Source organism: Globicephala melas, chromosome 11 (genome assembly GCF_963455315.2).
Source record: "Globicephala melas chromosome 11, mGloMel1.2, whole genome shotgun sequence".
Lineage (NCBI taxonomy): Eukaryota > Metazoa > Chordata > Mammalia > Artiodactyla > Delphinidae > Globicephala > Globicephala melas.
This window is the reverse complement of record NC_083324.2, coordinates 7,053,409-7,070,747: the sequence shown is the minus strand read 5'-3', so window position 1 is coordinate 7,070,747 and position 17,339 is coordinate 7,053,409. Positions and strand designations below refer to the sequence as shown.

Genomic DNA, 17,339 nt, shown 5'->3' with positions numbered 1-17,339 from the left:
TTTATTCTGGTTCCATTAATGTCCACCTATACTACCTTCTTGGTAGGACATGATCAGTTCTCCTCCTGATGTTCTTTAAAAGAAATCAGTTTAATTAGCATTGAACCTTATAGACTGATTTCAAATCATAACCAAGGCAGAGGAGACCTGCTATATCCCCAGGGAGGCAGTATGATTAAGTGAGGATATTGGGATTTAGAAGATATGGATTCTAGTTCCAAACTGGGCAGATAGGAGCAGATTACCAGCTATTAGGCTTGTGGTTTAACTTCCTTGAGCTTACAGGTCAATTCTTACCCGTACGTTGAATCTCACTGATCCTGAGAGAAACTCAGAATGGTGAAGGATTATTCTGAGTAAAACAAAGTTTAAAGTTCCTTAAGTTAAAATGAGAATTGGGGAGAACTCTGACATCTTAATAGGGTTAGCAATAGCAACTCTAGATGCTGTGATAACTAAGTTTCTCCCACAGCTTCATTTCTCTCTACTCTTCCCTCCTCAAGGTTCTTAAGGATATTTGTCCATCCATTTTGTCACTGGCGCAGAGTTTGTTGCACTCCCTAGACCAGAGGATAATTTTGTTTGGCAGTCTCCTATACAAATATGCATTTAACTTTTTTGACACTTACTGCCAGCAGGTATGTTGAAATGTTTATTTTGGGAAGGAGGGAACAGGGAAAAGGAAAGAAATGCAATTCCAGGTGACTTGCATGTGATCTTATGTTTTTATTTCTTCTTGTTTGGAAGACATTGAAGGAGAAAGAACTCTGAACTGGGAGTTGGGAAAACTTAATTCTAGTCCTAGTCTCAAAATGAGATTGGACTTGAGGATCTAACTCTGTGTTTTGAGCTTTAAAATTCTCTGAGTCTAAAATAAGGTCCAGCTCCAGTCAACTTCAAAGAAACATTGGCTTAAAGGGCTGGGGTTATCATGCAATTTTCAGAGTACAGTAATGGCAGTTTTAAACTTAGCTCTAAATAATCAACTGCCAATTGATCCTGGAGTTGTTCTCTAGAAAAAAGTGTGGTGGAAAAGAAATGAAGGAGAAATGCCTGAGGGCCTAACCCTGTTCCCATGAACACAGGACGCCAAATTTAGTAGCACATATCCAGTCAGGGAGGGCTGTACTTCTGGAAAGTGATTATGAAAACAAAGTGTCTTATTTTGTATTGTTTATGTATGCTATACCTTTATTAACAACATTAAAGCACATTTGAATGGAACTTTTAAAAATGAAGACAAAATTTTTTAAATTTAAAACAGAACTATAGACTCAGCTGGCATGAGATAGCTACTGCACTCGAGAAAACCATGTGACTCAGTGTGGAACAGCAGTATAAAGGAAAGGGAGAATGACATCTAAAACTTTTGGGGGGAATCATCTTAATGTCGTAGAGACAACATCATTACCCATGTTTACTTGAAACATACAAGTCTAACTTGTAAAAACCTTTAGCTCCTTGAGTGCTACCTTTTCAGTAAATTTCAATAGATTAAGTACAACCACAACTTAATGGGTAATATTTAACCCATATGAGAAAAAGAAAAAGACTACGCCAGGGAGCAAAATCAGGAGGGTTTAGACAGTGCTCACTGGTAAATTATGGGAAATAAGTGAAGACTGGATGGTAGTGTTGTTAGAGTGACATAATCCTAAACCTCCTGAATCTAACATTAATGAAAACTAGTTAATAGAATTAGATGATGGGATGGGGTGGGTTGGGATTTTAACCAAGTTGAGATTGGAATGGCCTCTGGCATGAACCTCTTTAGATGACCATACCATATTTTAGCTTCACACTGTCCTGTTGACTCTTCTCTGTATAGGAAGTGATTGGTGCCCTGGTGACCCATATCTGCAGTGGGAACGAAGCTGAAGTTGATACTGCATTGGATGTCCTCCTAGATTTGGTAGTTCTAAACCCATCTGCTATGAGGCTGAATGCTGTCTTTGTGAAGGTATTTAGTCCTACCACTGACATACTGAATCATTTTTTTTTCTTGCATATATTTGAGAGGTACCTGATATCTATGTTAGTTAACAGCAATTTATTTTGTACTCTAGATATTGAGCACTGTAATTGGTAGAAGCAGGTGATAATGGAGGTGAGGGTGATGGGGCAAATAATAGAAAAAATAACTCATCTATCTTTGTATTAATTCATTCAGTGAATACTTGTTTTTACCTAACCATGTGCCAGGCTCTATTCTGGGTGCTGTGGATATAAAAGTTAGTCTTTGCCTTTGATGATAGAAAGTAAGACACATAAGTAAGTCACTATAAATACATGATGAATTCTCTAGTAACGTGCTGTAGATATACCAGAGCAGGAATAATTAACTGGAGAAGTCTTTAAAGAAGAAATAACATTGGAGTGATTCTTGAAGGATAGAGATTTGACAAGAAAAAGTAAGGGAAGTACATCTAGGCAGAGAACAGTTTGAACAGAAGCAAATTGGCACCACCCACGTCCATGGTGTGCCTGAGGGATGACAGGTAGATTAGCATGGTTGGCGGATAGGATAAGGTGAGCGCTGATGGGAGATGAGGACATAGGACAGGGCCAGATTATGAAGGATCTTAAATACTATGCTAAAGAGTTGCAACTGTATTTTATGGACAAGAGGGAGCTTGTTACAAGTTTTTGTGTTTTTTTTTTAATTCATTTTTTTATTTTTAGTGCGTTGGGTCTTCGTTGCTGCACGTGGGCTTTCTCTACTCTTCATTGCTGTGTGTGGGCTTCTCATTGTGGTGGCTTCTCTTGTTGCGGAGCACGGGCTCTAGGCGTGCGGACTTCAGTAGTTGTGGCTCGTGGGCTCTAGAGCGCAGGCTCAGTAGCTGTGGCGCACAGGCTTAGTTGCTCTGTGGCATGTGGGATCTTCCCGGACCAGGGATCGAACCCGTGTCCCCTGCATTGGCAGGCGAATTCTTAACCACTGCCCCACCAGGGAAGTCCCTTGTTACAGGTTTATAATGAGGGTTTGACATAATCAAGTCTGGGCTTTGAAAGATAACTATGTAGGCCCTGTTATCCCCATTTTACAGATGAGAAAACTGAGGCTTTGCCCAAGGTCAAAAAGTAAGTAGTTCCCCTGTGACTCTTTCCGTATCTGTAGAGGATGAATAAGTAATTCATGGAGTAGAAGCTGAGAAATAAGGTCAGAGACATAACTTTTGGCAGAATATTGTTTTCACTAAGAAAAAGAGAAGTGTGGAGAAAAAGAATAGGAGGAGGGGCTTCCCTGGTGGTGCAGTGGTTGAGAGTCCACCTGCCGATGCAGGGGACACGGGTTCGTGCCCCGGTCCGGGAAGATCCCACATGCCTCTGAGCGGCTGGGTCCGTGAGCCATGGCCGCTGAGCCTGCGCGTCCGGAGACTGTGCTCCACAACGGGAGAGGCCACAACAGTGAGAGGCCTGTGTACTGCAAAAAAAAAAAGAAAAAAGAAAAGGGGAACTAGGAGGAGGTATGTTAGCATGACTAAGCAGAACATCAACCCTTTGGGCTCTGAGCATAGTTTTAGAGAACTGGAGCTTTTGTGGAACAGATGCTTGGCTATCTGTGTGTGCCTCTTATGAGGATTTTAATTTTTTTATTTAAAGGAAAAAAATGTTACTTGCTAATCTCATCATTGGCATTTTTTTGTCCCAGGGCATACTAGACTATCTGGATAATATGTCACCCCAGCAAATACGAAAACTCTTCTATATTCTCAGCACACTGGCATTTAGCAAACAGCATGAAGCCAGCAGTCACATCCAGGTAAGAGGCAGTGTGTTGAGAAAGAATCTTTTAAACCTCTTCAATTGAAATTTGCTGAACAAAATTACTGCAGCCTGTGTAGTGGTAGGAATAGAGTACATAGCTGTAGTCCTAGCATTTGTTTATTCTTTTCTTACTACAAACATTAGGTGTCTACTGTGTGCCAAGCACTGAGATGATAGGTATATATTAGACCTCCTGCCCTCAAGGAGCTTAGTCTGTTAGGGTGAAAATTAGTCTGTAATCAGCTAATTATGAAACTGAGTAAGAAAAGCCACTCAGGTACTGTACTGAGTGCCACGGGGACACAGGGAATTCCCTTGTTCCCTAAGGAACATCTCCATCTAATGTGAACTCCATCTGGGCCTGCTTTCATTTGTGGGCATCATTCATTGAAAAAGCCAGGCAAAAGAACTAAAAATTAGGTTGGAATCATAACTCATAGCTCTTTTATATCTTTAGTGCCACCTTGTGGCAGTAATCCATACTGGCCTGTGACTTTGAACAACCAATACTTTTTTTTTTAACTAAAATTAATTGGCTGGGTAATATACACGCATGGTACAAAATTCAGAAGGTATAGAAAGGTAGTGAAAGATGTCTCCTCGCTCTCAGTCCTCTAGGCATCTGGTTCTCTAAAGGCAATCGCTGTTATTAGCTTATGGCTTTCTGAGATGTTCTGAGAATTAACAAATTTGTATTTACTTGTATACCTATATTCCACACCTTACCCTCTTGTTCTGTGTCTTGCTTGTTTCATTTAGCAGTACAGTTTGACGATTTCTTCATGTCAGTAATAATAGAACTACATCATTATTTTATTTTATTTTAATTAATTAATTTATTTATGGCTGCGTTGGGTCTTCGTTGCTGCGTGCAGGCTTTCTCTAGTTGTGGCAAGCGGGGGCTACTCTTCGTTGCAGTGCACGGGCTTCTCAGGGCAGTGGCTTCTCTTGTTGTGGAGCACGGGCTCTAGGCGCATGGGCTTCAGTAGTTGTGGCACATGGGCTTAGTAGTTGTGGTGCACGGGCTTAGTTGCTCCACGGCATGTGGGATCTTCCTGGACCAGGGCTCAAACCTGTGTCCCCTGCCTTGGCAGGTGGTTTCTTAACCACTGTGCCACCAGGGAAGCCCTATTTTATTTTTTAATTGTGGTAAAATATACGTAAGATAAGTTTTACTATTTTAACCAATGTTAAGTGTACAACTCAGTGACATTAAGTACATTGACAGTGTTGTGCAACCACCAGCATTATCCATCTCCAGAACTTTTTCATCATCCCGAACAGAAACTCTGTCCCCATTAAGCAATAACTCCCCATTCCCTTTCTCTACACCCTGGTAACCTCTAATATACTTCTATGAATTTGCATCATCTAGGTACTTCATTTAAATAGAGTTGTACAATATTTATCCTTTTGTGTCTGGCTTTTTTCACTTAGCATAATGTGTTCACGGTTCCTCCACGTTGTAGGATATCTCAGGACTTTATTCCTTTTTATGGCTGATAGTGTTCCATTGTATGTATAGACTGCAAGTAGTTTATCCATTCACCCATTGATGGATATTGGCTTTTTTTCCATCTTTTGGCTATTTTGAATAATGCTGCTATGAACATTGATGTACAGGTATCTCTTTGAGTCCCTGTTTTCACTTCTCTTGGGTACATACCTAGAAGTGGAATTTCTGAGTCATGTAATGATTCTGTGTTTAACATTTTGAGGAACCACTAAACTGTTTTCCACAGTGGGTGCACCATTTTACATTCCCATGAACAGTAGAGGGTTCCAATTTTTCCACATCCTCACCAACACTTATTTTCTATTTTTTATGTTTAACTATCCTGCCGTTTGAAAAGTGGTATCTCATTGTGGTTTTGATTTCCATTTCCCAGATGACTAATGATGTTGAGCATCTTGTTGTGTGCTTATTGGTCCTTGTATATCTTCTTTGGAAAAAGTCTATTCAAGTCCTTTGCTCACTTTTTTTTTTCTCACTTTTTTTTTTTTTTTTTTTTGCGATAAGTGGGCCTTTCACTGTTCTGGCCTCTCCTGTTGTGGAGCACAGACTCCGGACGCGCAGGCTCAACGGTGGCTCATGAGCCTAGCCACTCCGCGGCATGTGGGACCTTCCCGGACTGGGGCACGAACCCGTGTCCCCTGCATCAGCAGGCAGACTCTCAACCACTGCGCCACCAGAGAAGCCCCTCACTTTTTAAATGGATTATTTTTTGTTGTTGTTGACGTATAGGAGTTCTTTATATACTCTGAATATTAATCCCTAATCAGATATATGATTTGCAGATTTTTTCCTCCCGTTCTGTGGATTGTCTTTTAATCTTGATAGTGTTCTTTAACGTAGTTTTGATGAAGTCCAACCAATCTATTTTTTTTTCTTTCGTTAGTGGTACTTTTGGTGTCATACTTTAAAAAAATTGCCAAATTTGAAGTCATGAAAAATCTCCCCTATGATTTCTTCTCAGAGTTTTAGTTTTAGCTCTTAAATTTAAATCATTGATTCACTTTGAGTTAATTTTTAAATATGGTGTAAGATAAGGGTTCAACTTCATTTTTTTTTAAACAAGCTAGTTTTTATTTTATTTATTTATTTATTTTGGTTGTGCCGGGTCTTAGTTGCGTCACACGGGATCCTCATCGCAGCGTGCGGGATCCTTAGTTGTGGCATGTGGACTTCTTAGTTGCAGCATGAGGACTTCTCAGTTGCAGCATGAGGACTCTTAGTTTCGGCATACGAACTGCTAGTTGCGGCATGCATACGGGATCCAGTTCCCTGACCAGGGATCGAACCTGGGCCCCCTGCATTGGGAACGCAGAGTCTTACCCACCGGTCCACCAGGGAAGTCCCTCAACTTCATTTTTGTGTGTGTGGGTATCCAGTTTTTTCTAGTACCTTTTGTTGAAAAGGCTCTTTTTCCATTGAGTGGTCTGGGCACCTTTGTGGACAATCAATTGGCCGTACGTGTGAGGGTTTATTTCTAGGACTGTTGGCCTAAATGTGTGTCCTTATGCCGGTAGCACACTTGATTACTGTAACTTTGTAGTACTTTTGAAATTGGGAAGTGTGAGCCCTCCAAATTTGTTCTTTTTCAACATTTTTTTTTTTTTTAATTCTAGTTTTTGTATTTATTTTTTGGCTGCGTTGGGTCTTTGTTGCTGCGTGAGAGCTTTCTCTAGTTGCAGCGAGTGGGGGCTACTCTTTGTTGTGGTGTGCGGGCTTCTCATTGTGGTGGCTTCTCTTACTGTGGCTCTAGGTGTGTGGGCTTCAGTAGTTGTGGCTTGCAGGCTCTGGAGCACAGGCTCAGTAGTTGTGGTGCATGGGCTTAGTTGCTCCACGGCATGTGGGATCTTCCCAGGCCAGGGATCAAACCCATGTCCCCTGCACTGGCAGGTGGATTCTTAACCACTGCACCACCAGGGAAGTCCCTCGAGATAGTTTTGGCTATTAGGGGTCTCTTGAAATTCCATATGAATTTTAGTATGGGTTTTTCTATTTCTGTAAAAAATGCCGTTGGTATTTTAATAAGGATTACATTGAATGAGCATATTATCATCTTAACAATGTTCAGTCTTCCATTCCATGAACATGGGATATCTTTCCATTTATTTAGGTCTTCTTTAATTTCTTTCAGCAATGTTATGCAGTTGTTTTTTTTTTTTGCGGTATGCGGGCCTCTCACTGTTGTGACCTCTGCCGTTGCGGAGCACAGGCTACGGTTGCGCAGGCTCAGCGGCCACGACTCACGGGCCCAGCCGCTCCACGGCATGTGGGATCTTCCCGGACTGGGGCACGAACCTGTGTCCCCTGCATCGGCAGGCGGACTCTCAACCACCGCGCCACCAGGGAAGCCCTGTTATGCAGTTTTTAATGTATAAGTCTTTTGCCTCCTTGGTTAAATTTATTCCTAAGTACTTTTTTCTGTTTGATTACTTCTACCTGATCAGCCAACAACATTATGATAATTTACATTATCTATATCAAGCAACTATCACAACGGTAACAATAATAGCTGTTATTATTGAATGTCTACCATATGTTGGGCCCTGTTCTTGGAATTTTTCGTAATTTGTCTCTGATCCTTGAAAAACCTTTCCCATTTTATAGATGAAAAAAATTGAGACTCAGAAAGATGAAATGACTCACCAAAGACCACACAGTTAGTAAATGATAGAACCCTTGCTATTCTAGGGTTTTTGGCTCTAATATTTGTAGGCTCTTTTGCTGTACCATTCCAACATCTTCATCTTTATCATTGTTTCCTTGTAGGATGACATGCACCTGGTGATACGAAAACAGCTCTCTAGCACCATGTTCAAGTACAAGCTCACTGGTATTATTGGTGCTGTCACTATGGCTGGCATCATAGCAGCAGACAGGTATGCATGGAAATTCTGATTTCTGTGGCTCATGGTCAATTAATCAAGTTGCTGTCTTAAAAAATAAATTGTTACATTGTGTAGACGTCATTGTGACAGAAGACATTAAAACCATAATAAGAGAAGTGAGCAAATGTTTGTTGCCACTTTTCCATGTTGCAGCATGTGGGATCTTTCGTTGCAGCGCGTGGGATCTTTCATTGCGGTGTGTGAACTCTTCGTTGTGGCGCGTGGGCCTCTCTCTAGTTGTGGTGCGTGGGCTACGGAGTGTGCGGACTCTCTAGTTGTGGTGCACAGACTCCAGAGTGTGCGTGCTCAGTAGTTGCAGCATGTGGGCTCTCTGGTTGTGGCGCATGGGCTCTAGAGCGCACGGGCTTAGTTGCCCTGCGGCATTTGGGATGCTAGTTCCCCAACCAGGAATCGAACCCCGTCCCCTGCATTGGAAGACAGATTCTTAATCACTGGACCACCAGGGAAGTCCCCTATGTTCCTTCTAATCTTGACTGTATATACTACATATAATTTTTACAGAATTGCAATAACAGTCATTACATTCTGATGGTTTAAAACTAGGGATTGCTAAGAAATTAAGTTCTAGAAGTGTTTCTAAAAAAGGGAAACCCTGATCTCCCTGGGATGCATTCTTCTGCATCTGCTCCAATCCTGGGCACTAGACAATACAGGTTTCTCCACTGCTGTGTTATTCCTGTCTGGAACACCACGTTTGATATAAATAAAGTCTTCCTGTGGTTTTTTCCCCCTTTGCACTTTGATGCCACAATTGTAACACCTAAAAGAAGCTTGGGGCTTGATAAGTTGTTACCATTGCAAAATGAGATTGGAATTTAGTTCATGCTTCTTGGAAATGATTTGTCATGAATTTCTGGCACCTCAGGAAACATCCTTAGAGTCATCATTAGTAATCCGTAGAGGCTGCATAGTATACTGGTTAAAAGTTCATTCTCTGGAGCCATACTGCTTGCCTGGGGTGAAATACTGGTTCCGTTATTTATTAGTTGAATGATCTTGGGTAAGTTACTTTACCTCTCTGTACCTTTGTATTCTCACATCTGTGAAATAAAGATATTAATAGTATTTACTTCATAGAGTTGTTGAGAGCATTAAATAGAACAATGCCGAGTGCTTGCCCCTATGATTTTTACTAATTTAATGTATCCTTAAAAAAATCTAAGATAACCATTGTTTGCTCTAATCCACATTTTGTATGGTCTAAATAAATACTTGGGGACTGGCTTGGTGGTCCAGTGGTTAAGACTCCATGCTCCCAATGTAGGGGGCCTGGGTTCCATCCCTGGTCAGGGAACCAGATCCCGCATGCTGCATCAAAGACCCAGTGCAGCTAAATAAATAAATATTTTAAAAACAAACAAACTTGTCTGTGCTTTCGTGCACTTTTATCTCCACCCCAAGCCCAAGGAAGGCACATTTCTTAAATTTATTGCCAGTTGTTACAAAATATTACAAAAATGGGTCTAAAATAATGTTTTTAGAAGTAGATCTTCCAGTTTGACCCCAGGGAGAGGAGACCTCAGCAGTGAACAGTGTACACAGGTAAGTTCTTGTCGTGTAGTTGGATATGTTTATGAGTAACTGAGGAATTGCTTCCGGTCACTGTCACCTTGCCAGGAAGAAGGCTTTTTTTTTCAAAATATGTTTTCCTGAACTCATAGCTTTTGTAATTTGTACCACTCTTTTGTCCTTTAGAATCCACTGGCTTGGGTTGTATTTTAGTTCTGTATCTGTCTAATCTTCCTAATTAAATTGTAAATTCCTAGAGAGCAAAAAAGGTGGGTCATGTTTGAGAGTAGCAGATTGACTGGAGCATAGGGACAAGTAAGTGTGTAATTGGAGAGTTGGAGCTAAAGCTAGTTTGGAGATAGAAAACAGAGAGCTCTGAATGTGAATCAAGACATTTTGATTTAATTTTTCCACAGAGGTAGTCCGTAAGGGTTTCTTAGCATAGAAATGGCATAATCCAAGCTTCGCTTTAGAGAAATTAATCAGTTTCATGTGTATGATGGGTTGGAAAAGAGATGAGATTCAAAAGAGATGGATTGGTCAGGAGGCTTAGGAAAAACCTCAGGTGAGAGGTGGTGATAAGAGCTTTGCCAGTGATATCGGAAAGGGAAAAACTTACTACTGAATGGGGTGAATGGTGTTTAATTAGGAAGCACTGGCATCCCAAGGGCTGGACCGTTCTTTCTCTTCGACTGCTCCAGGTAACCTCCTTGCTACAGTTGGTTCATTCCTGCAGTGAGCAGTCTCCTCAGGCCTCTGCACTTTATTATGATGAATTTGCCAACCTGATCCAAGGCAGAAAGCTGGCTCCACAAGTGCTGGTATGTCCAAGTATCTTTTCTTAAAGCAATGAAGCATGAGGGCTACTTTACTATACATTCTTCAAACCCTTCCCTCTGTTGTGCTGCAAAAATAAAAAGATCTTCCTGTGAGCTCTCCCATATTCTAATTGGGAAGGCTGTTCTGACTCACTCGGCCCCAGGCCTCTCCTCTGAGGCCTCCTTCATATAATAAAAATAAGGGATGAGGATGATGAACATGTGGTTAATGATGTTGTTGAAAGCCACCATCTATTCTGTGCCAAGCACTGTGTTAAGCATTTTTCATGTATTATGTCTATTCCACATCAGAATGATGAGGTATGTATTATTGTTATTTTCTTTTCAGAAATGAGGAAACTGAAGCTTTAGAAAGGTTAATAGTTTATTTAGGGCTTTATAGCACATATACCCTGGTCTACCCAGCCTTTTTTGTTTGTTTCCTAAAGGAATGGGCTGGGCAGACCATCTTTAATGATTTCCAGGATGCCTTTGTGGTGGACATCTGTGTTGTTCCAGAAGGGTAAGTACCGTTTACCCACTGACATGGTTGTACTGGTCAAGAAATTATGTCAGTTATGTCAGTTGCTGGTGCAAACCTCAGAATGTCTTGACCTCAGCCAAGTCTAGCCCACTCCCACAACTTCCCTCCTCCCAACCCCAGTACCCCGGTACCCCCAGCTCCAGGATTGCTAAAAGATTCCCCACTTGTTCTTTGTCCTCTTTCTCACTTCTCCTCATAACAGAGGAGATTAGTTTGTTCTAGTGGTTTCTCCCATAGACTTGCCATACCCTTGAATTGCGGTATCAGATTCTGGGTTCTCTCCACAGTGACTATCCATTTCCTGTGAAAGCTCTCTACGGACTAGAAGACTATGATAGTTGTGATGGGATTGCCATCAACCTCCTGCCACTGTTGTTCTCTCGGGACTTTGTGAAAGATGGGGGTAGACTGACTTCGCAGGAATCAGACCAAAAGTCAGTACACTTTTTCTTCTCTAAAACCTCTGTTGGTATTTTGAATGTTCATGGGGAATGCCGCAGTTCATGCAGTCTCTTGAGAACTTGATTGAAAAGGATTTCTCCCAAGACAGGTGGTATATGGATGGGCTCCTAAGAATGGGGCAGACTCCTTGTTTTCTCCCAGACCCTGGGTTTGGGATTTGCATTGAGTCATGACAGCCAACAGATATTCTGTGAGGCTGCTTTTGTTTCTGTTCCTTTTTCCCACCCATGAACGTGTTTGTCTATCTCTGCCACTCTTAACACCCTCCTTCCGTCTTATCTCCACTTCCTCCTAACACATGGGCATTCAGTCTACTTACCTCTGTCTTCCTCCAATTCAGTTCATTATTTATTTGGTGAGCATCCATTACATTCCTTGTTATATGTTCTTAAAAGTAGACATTTATTTTGGGCAAACCTCCTTAATTATAAGGTTGGGCTCCCTATAAACATGGACTAATGTGTCTATAAACCGTGGTCTAAAAATGGATTTTTCCTTCCCAGATTGGTTTCTCCGTTGTGCCTGGCTCCCTACTTCAGGTTACTGAGACTTTGTGTGGACAGACAACATAATGGAAACTTGGAGGAGATTGATGGTTTATTAGGTATAGGATGAAGTTATCAGATCCTTTCTTCTTTGTAACCTTTCTTTGGTGAACTTAGGGAAGGGGCAGACTGGTACATGTGTGTGGGGAAAGTAATTTTTTAACTTCACAGAGAATTTTAGATTATATTTATTGACTGCTGCATGATATGGAAGTATTTTTGAGACTAATCAAAGCTTGACCTTCAAATACTAGTTAAAGGGGAAAGTAAGTAGAAGGAGAGCTAGCTCTAGGGGCAGCATCCACGTTCTGTTGACTTGAACTAAAGGAGATTAGAAATGTTTGTCCTTCTCTTTCAGACTGTCCTATATTCCTCACTGACCTGGAGCCTGGAGAGAGACTGGAGTCCATGTCTGTTAAAGAGCGTTCATTCATATGTTCACTTATATTTCTTACTCTCAACTGGTTCCGAGAGGTGAGCAGAGTTACTAGGACAATTCACTTACTGTCTGTAGTTTCTCTTGAAAGGAAACAGTTTCCTTGGTTCCACGAGGCTCCTTAAAAATTCTTCACCAACCACTAACCCCTGTGTGTTTCTGCAGAGGTTGTATCCTACCCTTCCCTAATCATATGCGCCTCCTGATGCAGCGAAATCAAAATACTTAGAATTCACTTACTGTTGCCCATGCTTTACTACCTCCAAGCCTTTTCATGGTAATCTACTTCTGCCTGGAATAACTTCACCTTCACCACTGTGAAAATACTGTTCCTCCTTACATCACTATGCACTTAATGTTTCGATTTAGTGAGATCAAGTGAATGATAGTTTTCACTTTCCTTTACAGTATGTTTGTGCTTAATGAAATGCACAATCATAATGAAATATAATGAAAATGAAATGCAGAAAATGATGGTAACATCTTACATCTATATCACACTTCCTTTCTCATGCATATTATTTCTGAGAATGTTTATTCACTTGAAATATCTCTTCTTATCCTGACAACTATATTATGATGTAGGCGGGATGGATATTATTATCCTCGTTTTACACATATGGAATTGCAGGTACAGAGAGTTCAAAGTCATTAAAATTTATCAAACACATGTGCCAAATGCTGGGCTAGTTTCTTTATTCACACTTAATCCATATGACTGCATTCCAGTTTTATAGCTGAAGAAATAAAAGCTCAGAAAGGTTAAAGACTTGGCCAAGGTCACACAACTAGTAAGTAGCAGACTAGGATCTGTTTCACCGAAGTGTATACTTTCTAGCTATTGTGTTGTTCCACCTTATTACTTAACTAGAAATAAGTAGAACCAGGATTAGAAGTTAGATCTCCTCTATTGGCCCAGAGCTTTTTCTTTACAGCCCCTTGCTGAGAACACTTTGACATTTCTCACTAGACTCACAGATGCTGTCACCAAACAACTCTTTTAGCTCTCGCTGAATAACGCAAACAAGGTTAAAATCTGAATAGTTCACAGTGTGAGAATATAATTTTTACTTCCACAGGTTGTAAATGCCTTCTGTCGGCAAACATTACCCGAGATGAAAGTGAAGGTGCTCACCCGGTTAAAGCACATTGTAGAGCTGCAGCAACTCCTGGAAAAGCACTTGGCAGGTGAGGGAAGGGTCCTGTATTGCAGCCCTGCTGGGCAGTGGTGAGGAGATAGCAGAGTTAGCTTTTAAGCCAGACTCAACGATAGCTGCCCCCGACTCGTGGGACAAGAAAATGGTTGCTCAACAAAAATTTTAAAAAATGAGTACATCAGACTTCCCTGGTGGTGCAGTGGTTAAGAATCCGCCTGCCAACGCAGGGGACATGGGTTCGAGCCCTGGTCCGGGAAGATCCCACATGCCGCGGAACAGCTAAGCCCGTGTGCCACAACTACTGAGCCTGTGCTCTAGAGCCCGCGAGCCACAACTGCTGAGCCTGCATGCCACACCTACTGAAGCCCATGCCTAGAGCCCATGCTCCGCAACAAGAGAAGCCACCACAATGAGAAGCCCATGCACCGCAACGAAAAGTAGCCCCCGCTCACCGCAACTAGAGAAAGCCCGCGTGCAGCAACAAAGACCCGACACAGCCAAAAATAAAGAAAGAAAGAAAGAAAATTAAAAAAAAAAGAATACATCCATTTTCCTCCCATTGTTATCTCCAGGAAACCTTGGTGTTTAATACAAGATATAAAACATTGGTTGGGCTTTTTGTACATTACATTGCTTCTTTGGATGTCAAACTTCCAGTGCCCTTTGCCTTCTTGAACATCATTATGAACCAGGAATACAGCTGAGAGGCCTCTTAATACCTTCTGGCCATTAAGAAAACTTGTCATTTTAGAGTGCTAGCTTTGGGACTTCCCTGGTGGTCCAGTGGGTAAGACTCCCTGCTCCCAATGCAGGGGGCCCAGATTTGACCCCTGGTCGGGGAACTAGATCCTACATGCATACTGCAACTAAGAAGCCCACATGACACAACTAGGAGGTCCGCTTGCTGCAACTAAGACTCGGCGCAGCCAAAAATAATTAATAAATAAATAAAAATAAAGTGCTAGCTTGATTCTCTGGGGAAAACATGGAGCCTGCCTCAGGCTCTCATCTAAATAATTGTGTGTAAAACAAACTGCTATGTGACCAGATATTGCTAATATCTTTAGATTTTAAATGTAAGTTAATTTATTTTTAGTTCTTATCTGCTTGGATGTTTTATATTGGTATAATGGTTTTATGTTGATTGATCATAATCAATTAATATGATATTCCTGTAAGTTATCTTTGGCTATTTTACTATGCCAAAATGATTAACGTCAGATGACCTGAATGCATCTTACAGGCAGTCAGCCATGCTTGGCAGTTCTGGAAACTAGTTTTTAGCTAATCGGGTGATTAGAATTCAAGTCTAATAGTGGTATATGGTTGGTATTCATTGAGCTTCCTGCTGTTTGTTTCAGTCACTCCAGACTATGTTCCTCCCCTTGCAAACTTTGACTTGGAAACTTCAGAAGTAACACCTCATACCAGTACTGCTGTTTCAGCAAAAATCAGAATACAAGGAAATTTAGGTGAGTATGCTCTTTTCTTCTTATTCTGTGTCTCCCTATGTGCCATGCTGAATTTACTTAGAGGTTATGTGCATCAAGGCATCAGTAATTGGAGAGATTATATAATTGAACCCTTCTTTGGCATGGTTATCAATGAACTATAATTTAGGGTTATAAAATTACCTCCTGTCTCTAGGTAGTCTTCAGCAGGTTGTTTCTTGAAGGCAGTGATATTTAGTAAACATGATTATTGATTATTTGAGTCACTTTTCTCTTCTTGAAATACAAGGAGGAAGGAAGCGAAAAGCAGATGGCAACAAAACATCCTCCCCTGACCCACTTTCAAAGGAGGATAATTCAGAATGCGACCCTGCACCATCTGATAGGAGCCAGCTGGAAAAGGTATTGGAATGACTGGTATCTATGAAGGTGTGTGACAGCCCGGTGAGATTAACAAAGGGCCAGCATTATCCTATGCACTTTACAGAGAGAAGGATTAGGGAAAAGAGAGGCGAACAAACTCTCCTAGGCCTTGGAGTGACCCTCTCAGTAGCAGAGTTTGGGTTAGACTCCAAACATTTATCACTACCACACACTGTTTTTCTAATTATTTTCTTGATTGTATTACTCCCTTTTTTGCATCCCAGGAGTACTTTGAATTCTCACTTGTAGCAATTAGCAAATTCTTTGTATGTAGTACAAGATATACTTCTTTTAGCCTCTTTCCTCTTCGGATCCCAGATTATCTCTTTCTCAATGAATTTAGATAACATGAAATGCTTAGTACCGTTTCTTTTTTTTTTTTTGCGGTACGCGGGCCTCTCACTGTTGTGGCCTCTCCTGTTGCGGAGCACAGGCTCTGGACGCACAGGCTCTGGACGCTCAGGCTCAGCAGCCATGGCTCATGGGCGCAGCCGCTTTGCGGCATGTGGGATCTTCCCGGACCAGGGCACGAACCCGTTTTCCCTGCATCGGCAGGCAGACTCTCAACCACTGCGCCACCAGGGAAGCCCATTAGTACAGTTTCTTAATACAGATACTTAATAAACAGTAGGTCCTTTTCCTGTAATTGTACCACCCACAGGGTAGGTTTGTGAAATTGCCTAAACCACATGGATCCCAATTATTTCTGTTTTTTAGGTACTGTTTATTGAGAATTTATGTGTAACTCCTCTAATCTTCCTAAAAACTCAAGCTTAGTATTGATATTTACATTTAATAGACGAGGAAACTAAGATCCAGAGAGGATAGGTGACTTGTGTAAAGTTACACAGTTAATAAGTGCTTGAGCAAGGATTTGAAGCCAAATCTTTCTGGCCCCTAAGCTCATAGTTTTCTATACCACACCATAGTGCCTTGATTTGTCTATATTCATCCCTAAGTGGAAACCAACTGAGTATCGATGTGTGACCTATATCCCAATATTACAATACGTGATCTGTTTCAGGAATATTTAGGGACTTTGGTAAAAGGAAGTTGGTAAAAGGATGTGATGAACTGTAACTTTTTACATAAAATAAATGCACAATTGCATTTTGAAATCTTCATTTAAAGTTAGATTAATATAGAAGCCTTATTCTATTGGTTTCTGGTACTTTCCTCCCAGGAGTTCAGAGGGAAAGAAGAAAAGACATCAGTATCATTACAGAATTACCACGCTTTTTTCCGAGAACTGGACCTTGAGGTCTTCTCTATTCTGCATTGTGGGCTCGTGACCAAGTTCATCCTAGATACTGAAATGCACACTGAAGTAAGTGACAGAGCTGAGATCCCAGAACTTAATCTTATTTCAGAAAGTTCCTCAGCTCTATTCCTTTTTCCAAAAGAAAACCATGACCCTGGGAGAAGTTGGACTCTGGCCTCCAAAGCCTTTATATGTGCAAGTGTGGATGAATAATCATCCTCATCATCTTGATGTTTATAAGTCTAAGTTTTTTTTATAGTGCATTAGGTATTACAAAAGATAATGCTAATGATGTGATCCTTACTTTACGTTACTAATAATAACCTATTTAGATTACTTTTGTGGAGCAACACTGTTGTGATTTATAGTTACACAATGCTCTTTTCACTTTTTTGTGACATTTGTTCAGTGTCCATGAGTGTTTGTTGAGGCCTTTTTTGTTTTTGATGCAAATCTAGATATTGGCAATTCAGTATTACGTAAGCATGATGCTTGCCTTCAGCTAGCTTATAATCTAATAAAGGAAGGAGACAACTAGCAGTACAT

At 41.0% G+C, this 17,339-nt stretch overlaps 1 protein-coding gene across 1 annotated transcript in view; it reads left to right on the top strand.

Annotated features, from left to right (window-relative positions):
• The window catches only part of FANCD2 (FA complementation group D2), a 56,670-nt gene that overhangs the window by 21,361 nt on the left and 17,970 nt on the right, over positions 1–17,339 (top strand). Inside the window, exons 16-29 of the mRNA XM_060307584.1 lie at positions 504–638; positions 1,829–1,960; positions 3,653–3,763; positions 8,048–8,157; positions 9,669–9,729; positions 10,398–10,517; positions 10,964–11,037; positions 11,346–11,492; positions 12,024–12,124; positions 12,424–12,539; positions 13,581–13,689; positions 15,020–15,130; positions 15,399–15,511; positions 16,716–16,859. Coding sequence (XP_060163567.1) covers positions 504–638; positions 1,829–1,960; positions 3,653–3,763; positions 8,048–8,157; positions 9,669–9,729; positions 10,398–10,517; positions 10,964–11,037; positions 11,346–11,492; positions 12,024–12,124; positions 12,424–12,539; positions 13,581–13,689; positions 15,020–15,130; positions 15,399–15,511; positions 16,716–16,859 — 1,584 coding nt within the window. The remainder of the gene's footprint in view (positions 1–503; positions 639–1,828; positions 1,961–3,652; positions 3,764–8,047; positions 8,158–9,668; positions 9,730–10,397; positions 10,518–10,963; positions 11,038–11,345; positions 11,493–12,023; positions 12,125–12,423; positions 12,540–13,580; positions 13,690–15,019; positions 15,131–15,398; positions 15,512–16,715; positions 16,860–17,339) is intronic.